This window comes from Pristis pectinata, chromosome 10 (genome assembly GCF_009764475.1).
Source record: "Pristis pectinata isolate sPriPec2 chromosome 10, sPriPec2.1.pri, whole genome shotgun sequence".
Lineage (NCBI taxonomy): Eukaryota > Metazoa > Chordata > Chondrichthyes > Rhinopristiformes > Pristidae > Pristis > Pristis pectinata.
In genome coordinates, this window is record NC_067414.1 from 58,028,753 (window position 1) to 58,047,534 (window position 18,782).

At 38.3% G+C, this 18,782-nt stretch overlaps 1 protein-coding gene and 1 long non-coding RNA gene across 3 annotated transcripts in view; one reads left to right on the forward strand and one right to left on the reverse strand.

Moving 5' to 3' along the window:
* The window catches only part of LOC127575441 (uncharacterized), a 105,386-nt gene extending 91,725 nt beyond the window's left edge, over positions 1 to 13,661 (forward strand). Inside the window, exons 4-5 of one of the 2 annotated variants that reach the window (XR_007957058.1) lie at positions 12,278 to 12,451; positions 12,786 to 13,661. This is a non-coding gene — a long non-coding RNA (uncharacterized LOC127575441). Of the gene's footprint in view, positions 1 to 12,277 lie in introns of both variants that reach the window. The other variant, XR_007957057.1, reaches the window with a different exon arrangement.
* Positions 1 to 18,782, reverse strand: part of LOC127575439 (exostosin-1-like) — a 380,638-nt gene that overhangs the window by 7,667 nt on the left and 354,189 nt on the right. The window contains exon 11 of the mRNA XM_052025314.1: positions 9,641 to 9,812. Within this exon, the coding sequence (XP_051881274.1) occupies positions 9,641 to 9,812 (172 nt within the window). The remainder of the gene's footprint in view (positions 1 to 9,640; positions 9,813 to 18,782) is intronic.

Sequence of the window (18,782 nt, forward strand, 5' to 3'; positions counted from 1 at the left end):
ATTACTGAACAGCACAAAACATTAAGGTGTCCATGCTACTTACTGTACATGGAGTCACTGGAATATTTTGAGTTTGAACTTTTGGTGACATGACAATATAATCTTCACTGATCCATTTTACCATAAACAAACTGTTTAAAAGCTTCACGTTTCCTTGGCAGAAGCTGTGCTTCTTAATTTGACATTTCATATGATCTTGATCCTTTATTTTATGATTAGTCAAGGCATGGTTTATTAAATTGCTCAAACTTATTTAAAACATAAGAAGATGGTTGTACTTTCTATCATAAATCAGTTCATATTTGGCAATGGAATCATTGAGTTTGAATAGTGGCAAAGATGGTCTCAGAAGGTCCAATTAATGGTTCAAGTTAGACAAGAAATAAATATAAGAAAAAAAAAGATGATAAGGACATTGCACGGACTATCTTTAGGCCTGAATTAATAAGAAGACTTAGTTCCTTTGAAAATTTCTGCAAGTTTTTCATTTTTCTCAGAAACCACAGATTCTTCTAAATTCATTACTGATAGTGTATTGAAATTCCAACAAGCCATATCTTGAAAAATATTTTTTTAGGTAAAAATGTAAGACCACATAGTTGCTATACAAGATATAATACTGCACGATTCAGGCAATGCTCCTGGAAGAATTATTTAATTATATTATCCACATGATTCACTTAGACACTTGCCAACCAGTCCTTGTTTAATCACTCATTTTCTGTGCTGGAAAATACTTATTAAACGATTCCTTGGCTTTACAGGCAGTGCCATAGAAATTGAACCATGTAGCACGTGGTTCTTTAATGCACCAAGTGATAAAATTGTCTTTAAAATAGATTGGAGATAAGATCAGTACCTTCCAATGTGCAAAGTAACAATGCGTTGTGTGTTGGCATTCAGTTCAAATGGTTACACATGGTTGTTAGGCATGCAGCAATGATGTAAATGGGCATGCAATGCATGTTGCTGTTGCAATACTGCAGTGTGAACAGGTGACAATGTAACAGTTTGCATCTTGACCAGGCAATCAGGCCTTACTGGAAAAGGCACAGTGGATTATACTTTAAGGGTATACTGTATTTTTAAAATATTTCTAAAATCTGGTTCTAGAATATTTACAGTGCTTGATAGGGTAAATGCAGAATTGGTGTTTCTCACAACTGATGCTGTGTCTAAAACCAAGAGACACGTCATTTTGAGACTGTGATAAACATTCAGGACAGGGGTGAAAAGAAATACCTTTGCCCAGAGGGCAGGGAATATCTGGAATTCGCTACCTGATGGCTGTGGAGGCTCAGTCACTGAGTTTATTCAAAGCAGAGAGCTTCAGATTAATAGATATTATGAGATATGCAGTTAGTACGGGAAAGAGCTGGGGTAAAAGATCAGCCATGATCTTAGAGAATGGGGGAAGAGACACGACAATCTGGAGGGCCTATTCCTGTTTTTGTTTCTCATTCTGCAGAAAAAGTTGAAAAGCAAGGCTTTAAAGCTACAGAAGTAATTATCTTTAATGGTCTTTACTTGTTTTGTTTCCCAACAGAGTGGTGTCAGAGAAAGGAAACTTGCAACAACTATCACCTCTGAGCTTCTCACATCATTCCCTTTCATCTCCCCTCCCCCACCCACCTACCTTCCCTCTCTCACCTGGACTCACCTATCACCTGCCAGTTTGTGCTCCTCCCCCTCCCCCAACCTTCTTATTCTGGCTTCTGCCCTCTTCTTTTCCAGTCCTGATGAAGGGTCTCGACCCGAAATATTGACTGTTCATCTCCGTCCATAGATGCTGCCTGACCTGCTGAGTTCCTCCAGCATTTTGTGTGTGTTACAACATTCATCATCCTTAGTAGCTGGACCTTCAGAAATAAGCTTTAGAAGGCACTTGCCAGATGCTTTATTTCAGTAATTAATTAGACGAAGAAGGCACTTCTCAGTGCCAGTCTGATGATACTTGTCAAGTCATTAATTGGGCAAACCAGGCCTGGATCAGATGTGCGCCATGAGTTTGAGATGTGAACTATGAGTTATTTCATTGTGTCTTTGAGGCTGATGTGATTGACAGCTCTACATTCATAGGTCTCTTGAGGTTGTACTAATACAAGCCGCTGAACAGCCACTTCATTAAGGCAGAACTGGATGGACATAAAGGGGTGAAACTATTTTAAAATAACTCATATAAAAAATTTGAAAGGTTTTTCTTGCTGGGAAGTAATTCAGTGTGGTGAAAGTTAGATCAGCTTTACTTTGTTACTTAAATCAAAAATTGCAGATGCTGGAAATCTGAAAAGGCAACGGAAATTGCTGCAAACACTTATCAGGTCAGGCAGCATCTGTGCAAGAAATAACAGAGTTAATTCAGGTCAGATACCCTTCATCAAAACTGGGAATGAGAGAAAACAAATTTGTTTTAATCTGTAGAGAAGGTTGGGGAGGTGTGGATAGGACAAAGGGAATATCTCTGATAGAGTGAGGCCAGGTTTGCCATGGGAATAAATTATAAAGGTCATCTGGTTGATGCATTATATGGTGGCAATTAGTGAGAATATAAGCAAAGGAGAGTAAAAGAGCTGTGAAGTGCCGGGCCATTGGATTGGCAATGCTAATGGAGAGAGAAACTGATTCCCGCAGGTGGGTGATTTACAGCAGAAATGACCAGTTTTGAAACAGGCAGAGAAAATGAATTAGCTGAAGTTGTACAATTCAATACTGCGGCTGGAAAGCTACAAAATGTCCAGATGGAAGACGAAGTGTTGTTCCTCAAATTTGCGTTGTACCTCATCGTAACAGTTCAGGAGGCCGTTGACAGATAGGTCAAGGTTGGAATGGGATAGAGAATTAAAGTAGCACATGCAGTGAGCTCAGGGTTGTCCTTGTGGAGGCTTGACCATACTTTCTCCCACCCTGCCTCTTGTAAGAACTCCATTCTGTCTTCTCATTTCCTCCATTCCTGTTGTATTTGCTCTGATGATCAGAATTTTTTACACAGGTACCTCTGAGATTTCTTCTTTCTTCCTGAAATGTGATTTCTCCACTACCAAGGTTGACAGAGCCCCTGGTTGAATTTCATTTATATTCTGCAGCTCTGATCTTAACTCCTTCCTTCTGAACAGAGTGAAGAAAGTGTTCCCCTGGTCCTCACCTTCCAACCCGCCAGCCTAGAAACTCTACTAACGATCCTTCGCAATTTCCGCCAGCTCCAACAAGATTCCACCACCAGACACATCTCCCCTTCCCCTCTCTTTTCAGCATTTCAAAGGAATCATTTCCTTTGTGAATCCCATTTCCTTCGTGAATTCCTTCTTCCATCCCCATCAACCTTTCTTCTTATGGCATTTTCCCAAGTATCTATAGGAGATGCAATATCTGTGCTTTCATCTCTTCCCTCCAGGGGCCCAAACAGTCCATTCAGGTGAAGCAGCGATTCACTTGCATTTCTTCCAAACTAGTGTACTGCATTCGGTGTATACATTGTGGTCTCCTCTACTGTGGAGAGAGCAATGCAGGTTGGGTGACTACTTTGTGGAGCACGTGTTCAGTCTGCAGGGTTAACCCTGAGCTTCTCGTTGTCTGTCATTTTAATTCTCCATCCCACTACTTGTGTGTGGTCTCCTGTGCTACTATGATGAGGTACAACACAAATCTGAGGAACACTTCCTCTTCTGTCTGGGCAATTTGCAGCCTTCCCTTCACAATCTCAAATCCACAACTTCAGGTAACTTGCTTTCTCTTCCTGTTTCAGAACTGGCCTTTCTGCTGTTCATCATCCATCTCAAAGTGAAAGTCGAGTTTATTGTCATATGCACAAGTACATGTACGCACAGGTGCAATGAAGAACCAATCTGAAGCAGCATCACAGGCACATAGCTTTATATAATTAGCATTCACAAGAAAAACATAAACAAAACAATTTTTACAAGAAAAAACACAATTAGAACAAAAAAACAATGTCCATTTTAGTGAACAAAGTCCATTTTAGTGCAAAGTGATCAAAGAGGTCATAGTGTTGCCAAACTCTAGTGATTAGGGTCTGTGATATTGTCTCAGTTTTCTCCCTCCATTAGGACCTTTTCCTACAGACCTGCATTTTGTAACTTTTTACACTCCTTTGTTTGTATTCTCACTCTTTAACTGTCCCCATTAACCCATAAATTGGACAGCCCTACAGTTAACCCCATATCAACCCTTTATCCCATCCGTCCCTCCTCCACCTTCTCTGCAACTTACAACTAACTTGTTTTCTCTCTTTCCCAGTTCTGGTCAAGTTTTCAACCTGAAGCATTAATTCTGTTTCTCGTTCTACACATGTTGCCTGACTTGAAGAGTGTTTCCAGCATTTTCTGTTTTAATTATCTGTTATTTTGCTGATCTAATTTCAACATAAATTTATTTCTCATAATTTATCCATTCCTTAACCAGGAATATATGGTATTTATCTGCTTAGAGGGATTGGGACTGTTCATGTGTATACTTATCATCTTGGCAACTTTATGGCATGTATCCTGGTAGGGATCTGATAAACATAGTATCTCTGGGATTCTGCAATATCTTTCAAATAGTGAATGACTGAGCTTCAGCAATAGTGATGTGGGAACCTACAAGGATTAAAGAGAGATCCTCATTCAGCTCCCTCATACTCAGCAGAGTCAGCATTTGAGGATCCATTAGACATATCCTGGGCATTATTGCAAGGATTTTCAAACACCATAATACATGCAGTTTGATGGAAGGCTTTGTTGTAAGTGGGGGAACATCAGACTTTCCATGGAAAGTTTAGCAGAATTGCCAAAATCTGGCATTGATCACTGCTGTAGTTTACGCTGCAGTAAATTTACTATGGGTCTGTAAATTGTTCTTGTGCTGGGAGATGGCTAATGAATAATTAAAAGCATTGCAGACATAACCCATTGAGCATAATGGACACTTCCCAAGCTAACCTGTTAACTAAACAAAACAATGATTCACCAGAGGTATGAAAAGAATTGGATGGCTTATGACTCAATATAATTAATCACTGTCAACTTCCTTTTTTCTACCCATCTACACATAGTGGAATCTTCCAAGTTAGAAACAGTACTGCTCCTGGTTCAAAAAAAGCAAATCAAGGAACATTTTAAGCATCCAACTCCCCGTGTGAAAAAATTTGGCAAATAGTTTGGAATTGTTTGCAATATGAAGATTATATAGAGACTGAATCATATGTATCGCTTGAACATTATGTCATAGAGACAATGATACATATCTTTCCTGCTCTTCCTTGTTTAAATTCATTTGCTTTCTCTCTGAAATGTTCATGTGTACATAGATTCTATCAACTCTCTTTCAGCAGAAATGGGGCAGTAATAAAATCATCATTTATACTTCCCATGCTGGTATTTCTGAAAGGGCCTCAATTTAAGCAGACAATTTTCATAATCTACGGAAATTAGTTTGAATGTCTGTTGAAGAGTGAACCTGCCCACAGGATGTGTGTGGTAGAGATCTAATTGGGCAAGATCACTGGTTTCTGGCTTGGTTATATTACAAGTTCATGGAAGTACAAATTTTCAATCTTCTGAATAACCTTCAGTGCTCTTGCACAATGTCTGTTCTGCCCCTTTCCCCTCTCAACTGGCGACACCTGACTGTTCAACGTGCTACTGTTGGCCTGTGTTCTGTGGTTCCTTTGCTGAATCGCTCCCCTTCCTGAAATAACAGGCTATCTTCCAGCATTGAGAATATGAGGACCATTCTCCAACAGAGTGCAAGTGAGGTTCAAGCATCAAAATAGTTCAGCTTCTCTCTGGCTGTCATTGAAAATCAACTTCATTTTGTTGAAACAGTTGAAGGTGAACTTGAAAGCGATCGAGGGAATCCAGTCTTCATCCTTCCAGATCATAAGCAACTACCTTTATTGAATAAATAGCACTAACTGGCACTAAAGAGAAATCAATTATGAAAGTACATAACAAGTTAAAATGCCAATTGTTTAGGACCTTGGAATATGTTCTTATTCTGCACTTAACCATTCAAAACATCCCACTAATTTCAGCATGGGAGCATGGGAGGTTCAATCAGCCATTCACATCTCATTATAGTGTAATTACCTCAGTGATGGCATTCTGACTGTAATTGCTAACAAACAGGAGAAACAGAGATTTCCTGTTTTTCAATATCATCCTGCCTACATTACTTCATAATTTTACTGTCTACATTCAAGTGGCATTAATGCTATTGGTTGCAAGGAACACTGAGGATTGTAATAATAAATTCAATGTCCAGTTTGTTCATCTGGCTCCAAAGCAGCCCCCAAGCAAATAAAGTACTGAAGTATATGGTCAAAGTGTACAAGCAAACCAAGTTTCACCATGGTTTAGGCACTTTTGTGAAATAAGCTTGAGTAGTCTGAATCCAGCTCTCAGCATGAGTATCATCATAAGACTATCCCTGACTATGCTCATATTGGGTGAAGGATGGTTGGCATGGGCAACAATGAAAGGTATCACCAATATTGTGGAGGGACTGTCTTTCTCATGTGTGCATAGAAGTATGTATTTGGGACAGAGGAAGCTTTGCCCTGTATCTGTTCTGTAAATTACAGTGGGTGAGATCATGCCTGCAGAGCAGGTGAAAGCCTAACTTCCTTGTAACAGAAAATATCAAAGACCAATTAGCTCAGTACTGGCACATCACAGCAAGGGTTCATGAAGGCAGCACCTGCAACTAAATATCTCCAGGTGCTTCATTAATGACCTTCCTCCATCACAAGTTCATTTACCAGGATGCTCTCTGGTTTGGAGAGTATGGATTATGAGGAGAGACTAAGGTAGCTACGGCTTTACTCTTTGGAGAGAAGGAGGATGAGGGGAGATGTAATAGAGGTGTACAAAATATTAAGAGGAATAGATAGAGTGGACAGCCAGCACCTCTTTCCCAGGGCACCAATGCTCAATACAAGAGGGCATTGCTTTAAAGTAATGGGTGGGAAGTTCAAGGGAGATATCAGAGGAAGGTTTTACACCCAGAGAGTGGTTCATGCATGGAATGCACTGCCTGGGGTAGTGGTGGAGGTGGATACATTGGTCAAGTTCAAGAGATTGTTAGATAAGCATATGGAGGAATTTAAAATAGGGGGATATGTGGGAGGAAGGGGTTAGGCGTGGTTTAAAGGTCAGTACAACCGAAGGGCCAGTATTGTGCTGTATTGTTCTATGGTTCTATGGTTCTATAAGTGTCACTGTTTGCTGACAATGACACAGAGTTCAGCTCTATTTGCAATACCGTGAGCATATGCTTAAAGTTCAGGACTGAGCCTAGACCAGTAATTTTTGTTCCACCCAAGTGTCAGGTAATGATCATAGAAGAGCAGAACCATCCATTACTGATATTCAGTGACATTATTATTGTAAAATCCCTCATGATCAACGTCCTGTAAAAGCTGCTGCATTGCTCAGCAACACAAAGTTCCAGTGATTTATGATGAGCACAAAAGTCACTGTGAAGAAAGAAAAACTTACTTTGGATTCTTGAAAATACTTGAAAATTCTGCCCAAACTCTCAAACATTCCTAGATGTTGTGCTTGCAACAGACAAGGATATACCAACCCAATCTACAATCTCCATAAATCAACCAGCAACCCTTCTCCTCCTCTTACCCGTTATCTGATGTAATTATCCAAATTAACACCATCTACTACATTTTAGATGGAAGCCAATCTATTTCTAACAGGTGGAATGGGGGTTAATTAAAAAAAAAATATTATTAACCTGCACAAATGAAAATAAAATTTTGTAGGAATGAAATTCAAGATAATAAATGATGGTTAATTCAATATTGATTTTTCTCCATTAGCCTGAATGAAAGCATAACTCACATATGCCACAGGCATCAATGAATTAAGTTGATTTTTTCTCATGAGTGAGGTAAAGGTCAATATTACACTTGAACTCATTAACTGTTCTGTCCATTGATTGGCATTTCTTTTTCAGTGTTGCTGCACTGGATTTTTTGTGGGTTCCATGGAAAAACTCCATGATGGGATTTCCTTGGCCTTTCTCCTGTTGTGCAATTTTTTTCTCAGTGGAAATCCCATACAACGGGAACTTTTTGGAATAGTACTAGCTGGAACACTAGTCATACAGCAGAGAAACAGGCTCTACAGCCCACCAAATCCATGCTTACCATCAAGCACTTATTTTACATTAATTCTACACTAATCCCATGTTATTCTCACTACATTCCCACAACTTGCCCCAGATTCTACTACTCACCTACACACTTGGGACAATTTACAGTGGCTAATTAACCTACAAATCTCTACGTCTCTGGGATGTAGAAGGAAGCTGGAGCACCTAAAGGAAACCCACGCAGTCACCGGGAGGACATGTAAACCACACCAGAAGTCAGGATCGAACCAGGGTCATTAGTGCTGTGAGGCAGCAGCTCTACTAGCTGTGCCCCTGTACCACAAGAGATAACAGAAGAACACCATCATAATTGGGTTGGTGCAGGAACCAAATGAGAGAGGGAGACAAATGCAGAGTTGATGTGTGAGAGAACAAAGCGTATCTGTGAAACTGTGGGACGACTGTGGGATGGAGTTTTTCTATGGACTGAGTTTGGAGGTGAAAGTGTAGCTGTCTCAGGGTCTGGATCTTGAGAGAGTAGAACATCTTTGCAGTTGAAATGAAGCTAGGCTGTTTTTGTCTGGTTTGGGAGGGAATGGATCTCCTTTGCTCGGATCTGGATATGCTTGATGGCCTTTGTCTAGTGCTATAAAGGTAGGCTGCCCTTTTCTAAAAGGTGTGGAGTGAACTTACCTAGGTCTAGAGAGAGTGGAGACTATTAATATTTTTATCTGGAGGAAATCAAATGCCTTTGTTTATGTCTGGAGGGTGTAGAAAAGACTTACTCTAGACCTAGAAAGAATAAATAGGTTTGTGAAAGGGGCAGTGACAAGATGGAAATCTCAAATATTTGGAAGTTCATCAACTGCTCTCATGCCATGATTGGTTGCCTAATTAGTGCATTCTATCTTCTTATTTTCAAGTGCATTAGAGGATTGCTTCAGAGCTACAAGTTGCTGTTAACACTGATCCTCTTTTTCTACTAAAATCCTTCTAAAATTTATGCCCATTTCAATATTTTTATAATAGTACAAAAATCCAACACAACATTTAAAAAATATCATCAGATTCCAAATCAAATCATTTTGGTTTAAAATGTTGATTTGCAATACACATGCTGGGAAAATAAGTCACACAAATTATTGGGACATATTGCAACAGATGGCAAGCAGATAATTTTTTTAATTAATCAATTCATTTTCCATTTTATGAATGTGTAGATCCACCTTTGCATAAAGCTGCATTTCATATATTCTGTTGTTTTCACCTAATATATTTGACATAGCTGTGGCTTCAGATTCAAGAGCACTCTCTTTAAGACTATAATGTTTCACATCATTGAATTTTAGCTTTTAAAGAATGATTATCTGTAATGTGGAATGTTATCCAAATCACTCATAAGGTTCTGAAATTCAACATAATGAAAATTAATTTAATCCTTATTCAGTTTTGCAGTGGTACATCAATGTTTTCATTTTTAATTAAATAGAAATTGATTAAATGGTGAGAGAATTGGTCATTACTTTATGCATACCTGCTGCATCATTGTTTCCTTATACTGCTTTTTCTGCGTGACTTTAATTGGAGGAAGTTTGGTGATAGCAGAAACCAGAAAGTTCATTAGGATATCTTCACAGTTAGTCATCTGGTCTATCATGTTGTGAAGACTGGCTGGCAAGTAATAGCTGTACAAGTAGTGATAGTATCTAGAACCAAAAGAAAATTTTTTTGTGAGACACATCTATCACCAAAGTAACTTTCTCCTACTCACAACATAATTAAGAGAGCAATATAATTTAGTAGGATATAATTTATTTCATCTTACATTAGAATATTTGTATTAAACAATAAAGAATTGTAAATGCAGCCTTTAGGGTGGAAAACAGAATATCTTAATTCATGCCGGATGATTGAAACCTAAAACAAAATATTTTTGTGTAAAAATTGGCTTTATAGTATTTGGGCATGATTTTCAAATTAGCTATTGGCAGAAACATATTAAAGAGGAAATAACAAAGGGATATAGCACAAATCAAGGAGTAATCAAAGCAACGAGCTTTAATTTTCAGTTTTTTTTAAGCTGAATCTTTCTCTGAATCACACAACAGAGGAGAGAAAGGATAAATAAAGATTCTATTTCAGATTTTAAACATAGACTGTCTTTGCTTCTGTATTCATGTTTAACTCTAATTTCACTGGAAATGTTCTTTTGGTAGGATTTCTTTTTGTCTCTTTTCAAACATTACGTCCTTCGCTTCATCGGTGTTTTAATAAAAAAAAGACTCTCCCTCCCTTCAGGTGTCAAGAGATAAAAGCCTCAACAACCTCTGGATAAAAATACCCCTCACAATTATTCTTCATTTTCACTTTCATCTAACCCATCTCTCAATGCCTTTTCATTGTTTGCCATATTTCTATCACGCAATTAATCTCCCCTGATCCAACTCTAGCATAGGCTTCAGCTTTTTATACATTTATGCCTGCAGCTCAATGAATTTAGAATTTGTCAAAACTTTTCCTCTGCTTTCTTGGACTTTGCACACATTTTTCTGGCCAGGAACCTTATCGTGCCACCACAGATTTATTGTCCCATCTTCAGAATTCTCAATCCATCTCAGCCCCTCCCTTTAGCTTCCTCTTCTCTTCTCTAGATCTTTTTTCCTGGGAACTTAACATGACATCAGCTGTGTAAATTATTCTACCTGGTTATCCACCTCCCCCTGAACTTCACCTGGACTCCATTCTCCCAAGTCCAACCTGAATATTAGCTTTTGAACTGGTGGCTAGGGAAATGCTGAGAGTGCTTGATGAAGCAACAACTACCTTGTGCAAGCTCTCCTCGACAAGTCTCTGCACGTTGTTGTTTCTAGTTTCCTGACCCTCATTGTCTCCTTTTCAATTCTGTTAATTCAATTGCTCTACAGCGTCAACAACAATTTCTACATTCAACAATTGCTCTCTGCCTTCTTCTCCAGTCGGACACATTTTCTGCTCCTCTTTGCCTGCTCCCTAGGTATTTTTCCTTCAGTGCCATACTAGTCCTTTCCTCAGTCACCACAAACTTCCTAATGTCTTCCAGGGGAACTTCCTGCAAAAGTGTGGGAGGTGCCTATTTGCCCTTTTACTTCCTCTTTTGCCACTGACTAGGACCTTAAACAATCCTTCATGGTAAAGAGTGATTCAATTGCACTACTTTCTGGGTAGTATATATTCAGCAGGAGTTCTTCACTACAGTGTGCTGAACCCAACCATCCTCATCTGCTTTGTGAGTACATGGCCTTCCCTGCAAAATAAGATCAGAACTATTGCTGTTTTATGATGATGCGATTTGTCCATTTCCAGTCACAATTCTTCCGATAATAAAGCACACTGCACTTGCATGCTATATGACCTGGGGAACATTCACACCACATAAATACTCAGCAATGGCTATGACAAGAAACTTAAACTGCATCATCCATATAAATACTGTGGCTACAAGAGCAGGACAGAGGCTGGGTATCCTGTGATCCCTGACTGCCTAGAGCCTTTCTGCTATTTAAGAGGCAAATGATGAATGTGATAGAATGCTCTTGAATTACCTAAAAAATGGTTGGAACACCACCTAGAAAACTCACACTCATAACTATCACATCATCCAGGTTAAATTAACCTGCTTAGCACCTTAAGCATTTTCTCTGCCATTCCCACTCATAGCTGCAAGAAGCAGTCACATGATACCCTACAAAAACTCTCCAGCTTCTTTAATAACACCTCAGAACTTCAGACCTCTACCATTTAGAAGTACAAGGGCAACAGATGCATGGAAAAAGCATCAGCTACAAGTACCATCCAAGCCATACAGTATATTTCAATGTTCTTTCACGAATGGTTAAAATGCAGGGAGAGTACCTTCACCATACAGACTGTGAGGGTTAAAGAAAGTTGGCCTACCACCACCTTCTCAAGGACAGTTAGCCAAGAACAATAATGCTGGCTTTGCTAATGATGACCACATAAAAATAATTGCTGTACTCATCGCTTATTACATTGGGAAGACAAAATGCAAATTTGGTAAATGTTTTGATTAGCATAGACACAATGGGCTGAATGGTCTCCAAAATTTGTGTGATACTATGCAAACATTTGCAAGCAAAACCTGAGCCACAGCAGTCTGTTATTTTAATTTCAGCTCCACACCTGGAATGGCATCTCCATTTCCTCTTCCACTCTGTTTGAGCAAAGTACAATGGAAACTGGAAGACATCACCTCATCTTTTGAATGGGAACTTCACAGCATTCTGGATTCAATGGCAGCTTTAATGTTTTCTCATCACAATCATGGCTCCAGTTTCCACTGATCATGGTAATGATTTAGGTTATTGATGGATTTATTCTTTGTGTTTCCCACTACACCCCCTTTGGCCATCCATCGTCATCTCTTTTGTCATGTAATCTTTCTTGGTCTCCATGTTTTTACGTAGCTTCCTTTTTGTTCTACTCTTTCCTCATTTTTTTCTGCCTTTCTGTTTGATTAAAACCTCTTAAATCTATAATGGTTCCAGGTTTGCTAAAATATCTTATTAATCTATAATGTTAATTCTGTTTCTCTCACAGATGTAGCCTCATCTGCTGAGATTTTTTCTTATTTTAAAATTTTATTTCAGATTGCTAACATTGACACTATTTTGTTTTTTTAGGAAATTAATGTTTACCTTTTTACTGAGTCTTCAGCAATACAGCTCTGAAACTGCCTACTAAATGCATGAAGGTGTAATGATATTTTTTAATCCAATGCTTCCATTCTTGTATAGTTTTGTCAAGCTTGTGATGTGATGGGCAATGCACCATAACAAAATATGTGAGGTTTGGAATCAGGAATTATGGATACAAACCCTTGTCTCATCATTAGGATTGGATTTGGTTTATGACACCAGAATTAAAAATGTTGCATTGCCCAGTTTCTGTATTATAATAAGCTGCCAGTGACATGTATTTCTTTACCCTGCAACTTAAAATATTTTAATTTGTGAATATGCTATTCTCTAATACACTCTGACTCTTTCTTGACATGAATCCACATGGTAATGTGTCTAGCTGAAGACTGTGATATAATGATGTTCTACTAATTTGAATATGATCCTTTGAAGTATATTTAATTGAGATCCAACAAGCCTTCCACTGATCAGTGCTGATGACACAGAAACTCTTAATTTGGCCCAATGCATTTATCATAAAATTATCCTGACTTATGCTCTACTGGTACTTTTCTTAATCTGCTGAAAGCAATATTGAGCTATTTTTGGTTTATATGCAGGCTTTCATCCAGCTGTGAAATTGTACTGCTGAAACAAAAATGATTGTAAGAGAAGTATCTATTAATAAAACCCAAAATCAGTCGAATTATAGTTTATTTCACTGACATTGAGAAAAAAATGCAGGAATAGAATGAAAAGGGATTTCAAGCATCATACAGTAATGGAAAATGTCCCTGATAGATTCCAATCTAATGGATTATTATATTATTGATAGCTATCATGAAAATGCATGGGTAATTGTTGCTTGATTCAGTTGGTAGCAACCTTATTCGGGCTCAAAGTGGTAATAATTTCTAATTCCATATTAGAACCTGACTATGTAATCTAAAATGTAATTTTAGGCTAAAAATATATTGCATTGCTAGACTTCTAGACCTGGAAATTCTTTCACCCAATGGAAATGTTTCTTAACAAAGAGGAAAAGTTAAATTAAATAAATGATGCCAGAAACTAAAGTGCTGTCTTCTACTTCTCAACAAAAACACATTACTTGCAACAAAGGAGCTCAGAAGCAGCGAACTATATCACGTCTCAAGTTCAGTTCAACATTTCAAACTTTGTCATGCAGGGAAATGATTACAGTGTACTCTTATTGAAAAATCAATTGTTGTGACTGTTATGTTTGTTCTTCATCAAGAGACAAACATCGCGTGGGTTTAACATCTGAACATTTTTATTAACCAACACCCGACTGGCTTGCTTTTCCCTTTCTTTTTACAGACACTTTCTGTTCCCCCATGTGACCCCTTGCATTGCCTACTTGGAACTGTAGTTCTTTATTATAACTACATAATAACTCAATGACATTTTAGTGCTGACACTTCCCTGAAATCCTTTGATGATGAGACATCTTTCAGAATGTGACCATTCTGCTGTTTGTTTGGTCTACAGTGTCACTGCCACATTTGCCTTGAATACGACACGACCAATTAAGTAATGTCTCCCAAAAATGAAACATATGCCATGGTGTAATTAGCTTCCTGAACAGCAATTTTAAGATATTGCATTTTTTAATCAGACATTTGACTCAATTATTGCAGCTATTTTTGCTCTCACTATGGAGATAATAAAACTTGAGAACTCTTTCAAAATCTGCAGAGGAGAAAAAGTGTTGAGTTATTGTAATTTTTCCAAATCAAAACATTAAATCAGCTCTCATTTGGTTTATGGTTTCCCCGATGAAAAGCCTCATTTAGCCATTACTTGTGTTAAGTACAGGACTAAAACTTCTGATAGGAGCTAGTAAAAAGATATAATTCAATCCATAAATAAATCAACTCTCCCCTCTGGTGTGCATTTAAGATTGGTGTGGTTCATTGTACTTTCAGTGGCACTAACCTGCTTGCTTGCTGTTTTAAGTTTTATTTTACTGTAATTGGAACTTAATATAAGAGCAACCTGTAATCATTCTCCAACACTCAAAAACAAGACTAATTTGAATATTCAATAATTGGGAGCAATAGCTCTGCTTTTTGTGCACTTAGCCTAATTTTTATTTCCAGATGGAGGACAAAATCAGTTAGGACATATATTGTGTGGCCATTGACCAAGCTCCTTCTCCCTGATTTCCATCAAACATTAAAAGCTGACCATCTGTCTCAATCAGCAATATTCAATAATTTCTTTACAGCATTCCTACAGGGAAGATATAATGGAGCCTAGTTACTGTTAACTTCAATATAATAAAATATATTGTACATTAGAAAAGAACTTGTGTTTCTTCTATATTGAGACAGCTATACCATATACACAACAACTGATTTCTAGGTTAAAAGCACAATTTCCAGACAAACATGGATGAAGAAGTGGCAGATGGGGTTCAATCCGGAGAAGTGTGAGGTGGTTCACTTTGGAAGGACAAACTCCAAGGCAGAGTACAAAGTTAATGACAGGATTCTGGGCAGTGTAGAGGAGCAGAGGGATCTTGGGGTTCATATCCACAGATCACTGAAATTTGCCTCACAGGTGGATAGGGTAGTTAAGAAAGCTTATGGGATGTTAGCATTCATAAGTCGTGGGATCGAGTTTAAGAACCGCGAGGTAATGATGCAGCTCTACAAAACTCTGGTTAGACAACACTTAAAGTACTGTGTCCAGTTCTGGTCGCCTCATTATAGGAAGGATGTGGAAGCATTGGAAAGGGTGCAGAGGAGATTTACCAGGAGGCCGCCTGGTTTAGAGAATATGCATTATGAGGAGAGATGAAGGGAACTAGGGCTTTTACTCTTTGGAGAGAAGCCGATGAGAGGAGACATGATAGAGGTGTACAAGATATTAAGAGGAATAGATAGAGTGGACAGCCAGCACCTCTTTCCCAGGGCACCAATGCTTAATACAAGAGGGCATAGCTTTAAAGTAATGAGTGGGAAGTTCAAGGGAGATATCAGAGGAAGGTTTTTTTTTACCCAGAGTGTGGTTGGGGCATGGAATGCACTGCCTGGGGTGGTGGTGGAGGCAGGTACATTGGTCAAATTCAAGAGATTGCTAGCTAAGCATATGGAGGAATTTAAAATAGAGGGCTATGTGGTAGGAAAGGGTTAGATAGTCTTAGGTAAGGTCTAAAGGTCGGCACAACATGGTGGGCCGAAGGTCCTGTATTGTGCTGTACTGTTCTATGTTCTATGTTCTAAAGGTAATGGCCATTAGTACGTTCATCCAGAGAGACACTTCAGACCCCTACTTTGCAGGATTGAAATGCTTCTTAAAATAATCCTAAGATTTTTGCTTCCGGTGCTTTTTCAGGAATCTAATTCATCTGAGAGTAACTTTAATGCTGGATTTTTCTATAAGGAATTTCCAACTGTAAATTTAGTGCTATGTTCTTATCCAGGTCTCTCTCACATAATTTTTTTACTTTTTGGTTTACAAGATTTGTACCAGTCATTTTTCAATCTATTTAGCTACTATTAATTTGTTAATTTAGGACCACAATTGTTTAGTCTGTGCATACTGACCATAGAAATGAATTTATTTATCATTCCCAACCTTCTCAAAGATATTACATATTTTCTTCTGAAATGTTTCTGAACAACCTTCCCAAATATTTTTTTAAACTCAGCATTTAGCCAGATTATGTTCAACTTGATCATTCTCTGATAGCTACCTGCTGAGAGCAACATAAATTCCATTTTTTGAATAAATTGCATGGTTGGAAACCTTTATTCAGCCAACTTGTGCATAAGAACTCACTACATGCACTTTTTACAAGTCATATTTTGGAGGAAAGCACCAGAGAATGTGGGGTTATGTGCTTTTGCTCCATTGCCATGAATGATAATAATCTAACAAAGAGCATTCAAACCTCCTGCTCGCAAGGCACGCCCTGGTCAGAAAGTACCAGGGTACTTCAGATGCTTAATCCCTACCCTCATTTTCCTGTCTTCTTTCAGTCAGTGCTGGATCTACTGTTCATAATTTATAATAGCAATTTGGACTTTGGAAGCTGCATGGGTCATGCACAACTTCTGGTTCAGTGGGTTAGATTACAAATGAAGGTTGATGGATACACACATTGAAATACTTGGTGCAGTGGAAATTCTGCTGGAAAACCCAGGTTCACTTTAAGAGTACAACACCCATTATTTCTAAGTCTGTTCAGGACACACACATATAAGCATGAGTTTGTAACGTGTGTGTTTAACGTACCTCTTCAAAAGCGGTCAAATCTAAGTTCCTGTGTGCCACAGCCTCTCTCAGGTGGGTAGAATTAATTATCCCACCCCTATCACTATGCCAGTGACTTTGCTGTTGCCAGGCAGTCAGTCATGGAGGACTGCTGCCAGTTATAGTAAGATAGCACAATCCATAGCCAGGCCTTTTAGCCACAGAGTTGCTTGAGGCTGTTCTCCAAAGCTACTTGGAATTTCTCCCATTGAAATGACCTTCTAGTCCTGTTGTAGCTATTGGGTAGGTACTGCCTGGAGCATGAAGAAAGGCAAAGAAAGGGGACTAAGGTTTGCACAAGGATGATGAGTTAACTTTTGTATGAAATACAACAATTTTATTTTTAAGCTTTGTTTAGAATGTTTAATTTGTGATGGTCAACAACAAAGAGATAGTATGGTAAGTAACAATAGGTATGTAAGAAATTGTACCTACAGTCACTGGAAACATGCTCTGATGAGGTTTTTTTTTGTTAAGGAGTTCTACCAGTTTTCTCCCAATATTTTAAGGCAAAAGTAAACATCTTCTGGAATTATAGAGAAGTACTTCACAAATTACTTCACAAGTACTTCACAAATGAGTAATTTGAAATCAAGGGCATTTTCTATCTAAGCAATATTCATACCTTAAGAAAAATTCCACATAATTTTACAAGCAAACTGATTGTATCTCACAAATCTCCTTCAGGGGGATGTCAAACTGATAGTCCAGTCTATTGGTTATAATGTACATATATTGGTTTTAGTTGTCATCTGCTAAAGTATCGTCTATAATGCCTTAAAATAAAGTAAGATTCCTGGAATGAAAGACAAATTAGCTAATTGAATTGAAAATTGGCTTAGCAATAGAAAACATGCAATTCAGTGTGTTTCATTATTCATAAATAATATAGTGAAGGCTGCTTGTAAAATTTGCTTGTCACAGAGGTGTGCTTAGCTGCCAAATACAACATTAGTCAAAGTCATTCAAAGGCATTTAAAGTTATTAAATCAATGAGCTAAGAAGAAGGAGATTCAAAGTATATGAATATGTTATCCACAGAGAACAAGAGAAACATTAGCTATGGCAGAGACTTGGTTAAAAAGGGGCAGGAATGGGTTCCAACTATTTCTGGAGACAGGATGTTCAGGAAAGATGGGAAGGGAAGAAAGTAGCAGTAAAAGCAGCATTAATTAGGGAGAACGTTGCAGTGTTGGTGAGAGACAAAGGATTGAACCCACTTGCTCAGAATTAGGAAACAGTACAGGTATGATAAAGAATATTTGACTATTCTATTGGTCACCAATTGGTAGGAGCAATACTAGGGAACAAGCTTGCAAGGAAATTGTAGAGAAGTGCAAGAGTGATAGAGTTGTGATAATTGGGAATTCCAACTATCCAGATATAGACAGGAATTGCAATAAAATAAAGGGCAAAGAAGTCTTGGGGGTGGGGGGGGGGGTGCAGGGGAAGGGTCTGGAATGTGCTCAGGAAAACTTTCTTGATCAGAACATTCCTGGCTCAATGAAGAAGGCAGCTTCACTGAACTTGGTTCTGGGAAACGAGTCAGTGGGTAAACATCAAGGAAACAGCAGTCATAATATCAGAAGATTTAGAATAGTCAGAGAGAAGGATATAGACCCACTCCAAGTTAAAACTGGTCAATCAGAGAAGGGCCAATTTCAATGGGATGAGAACAGATCTGACCCTGGTAAACAGGAATCAAAGACTGGCGGG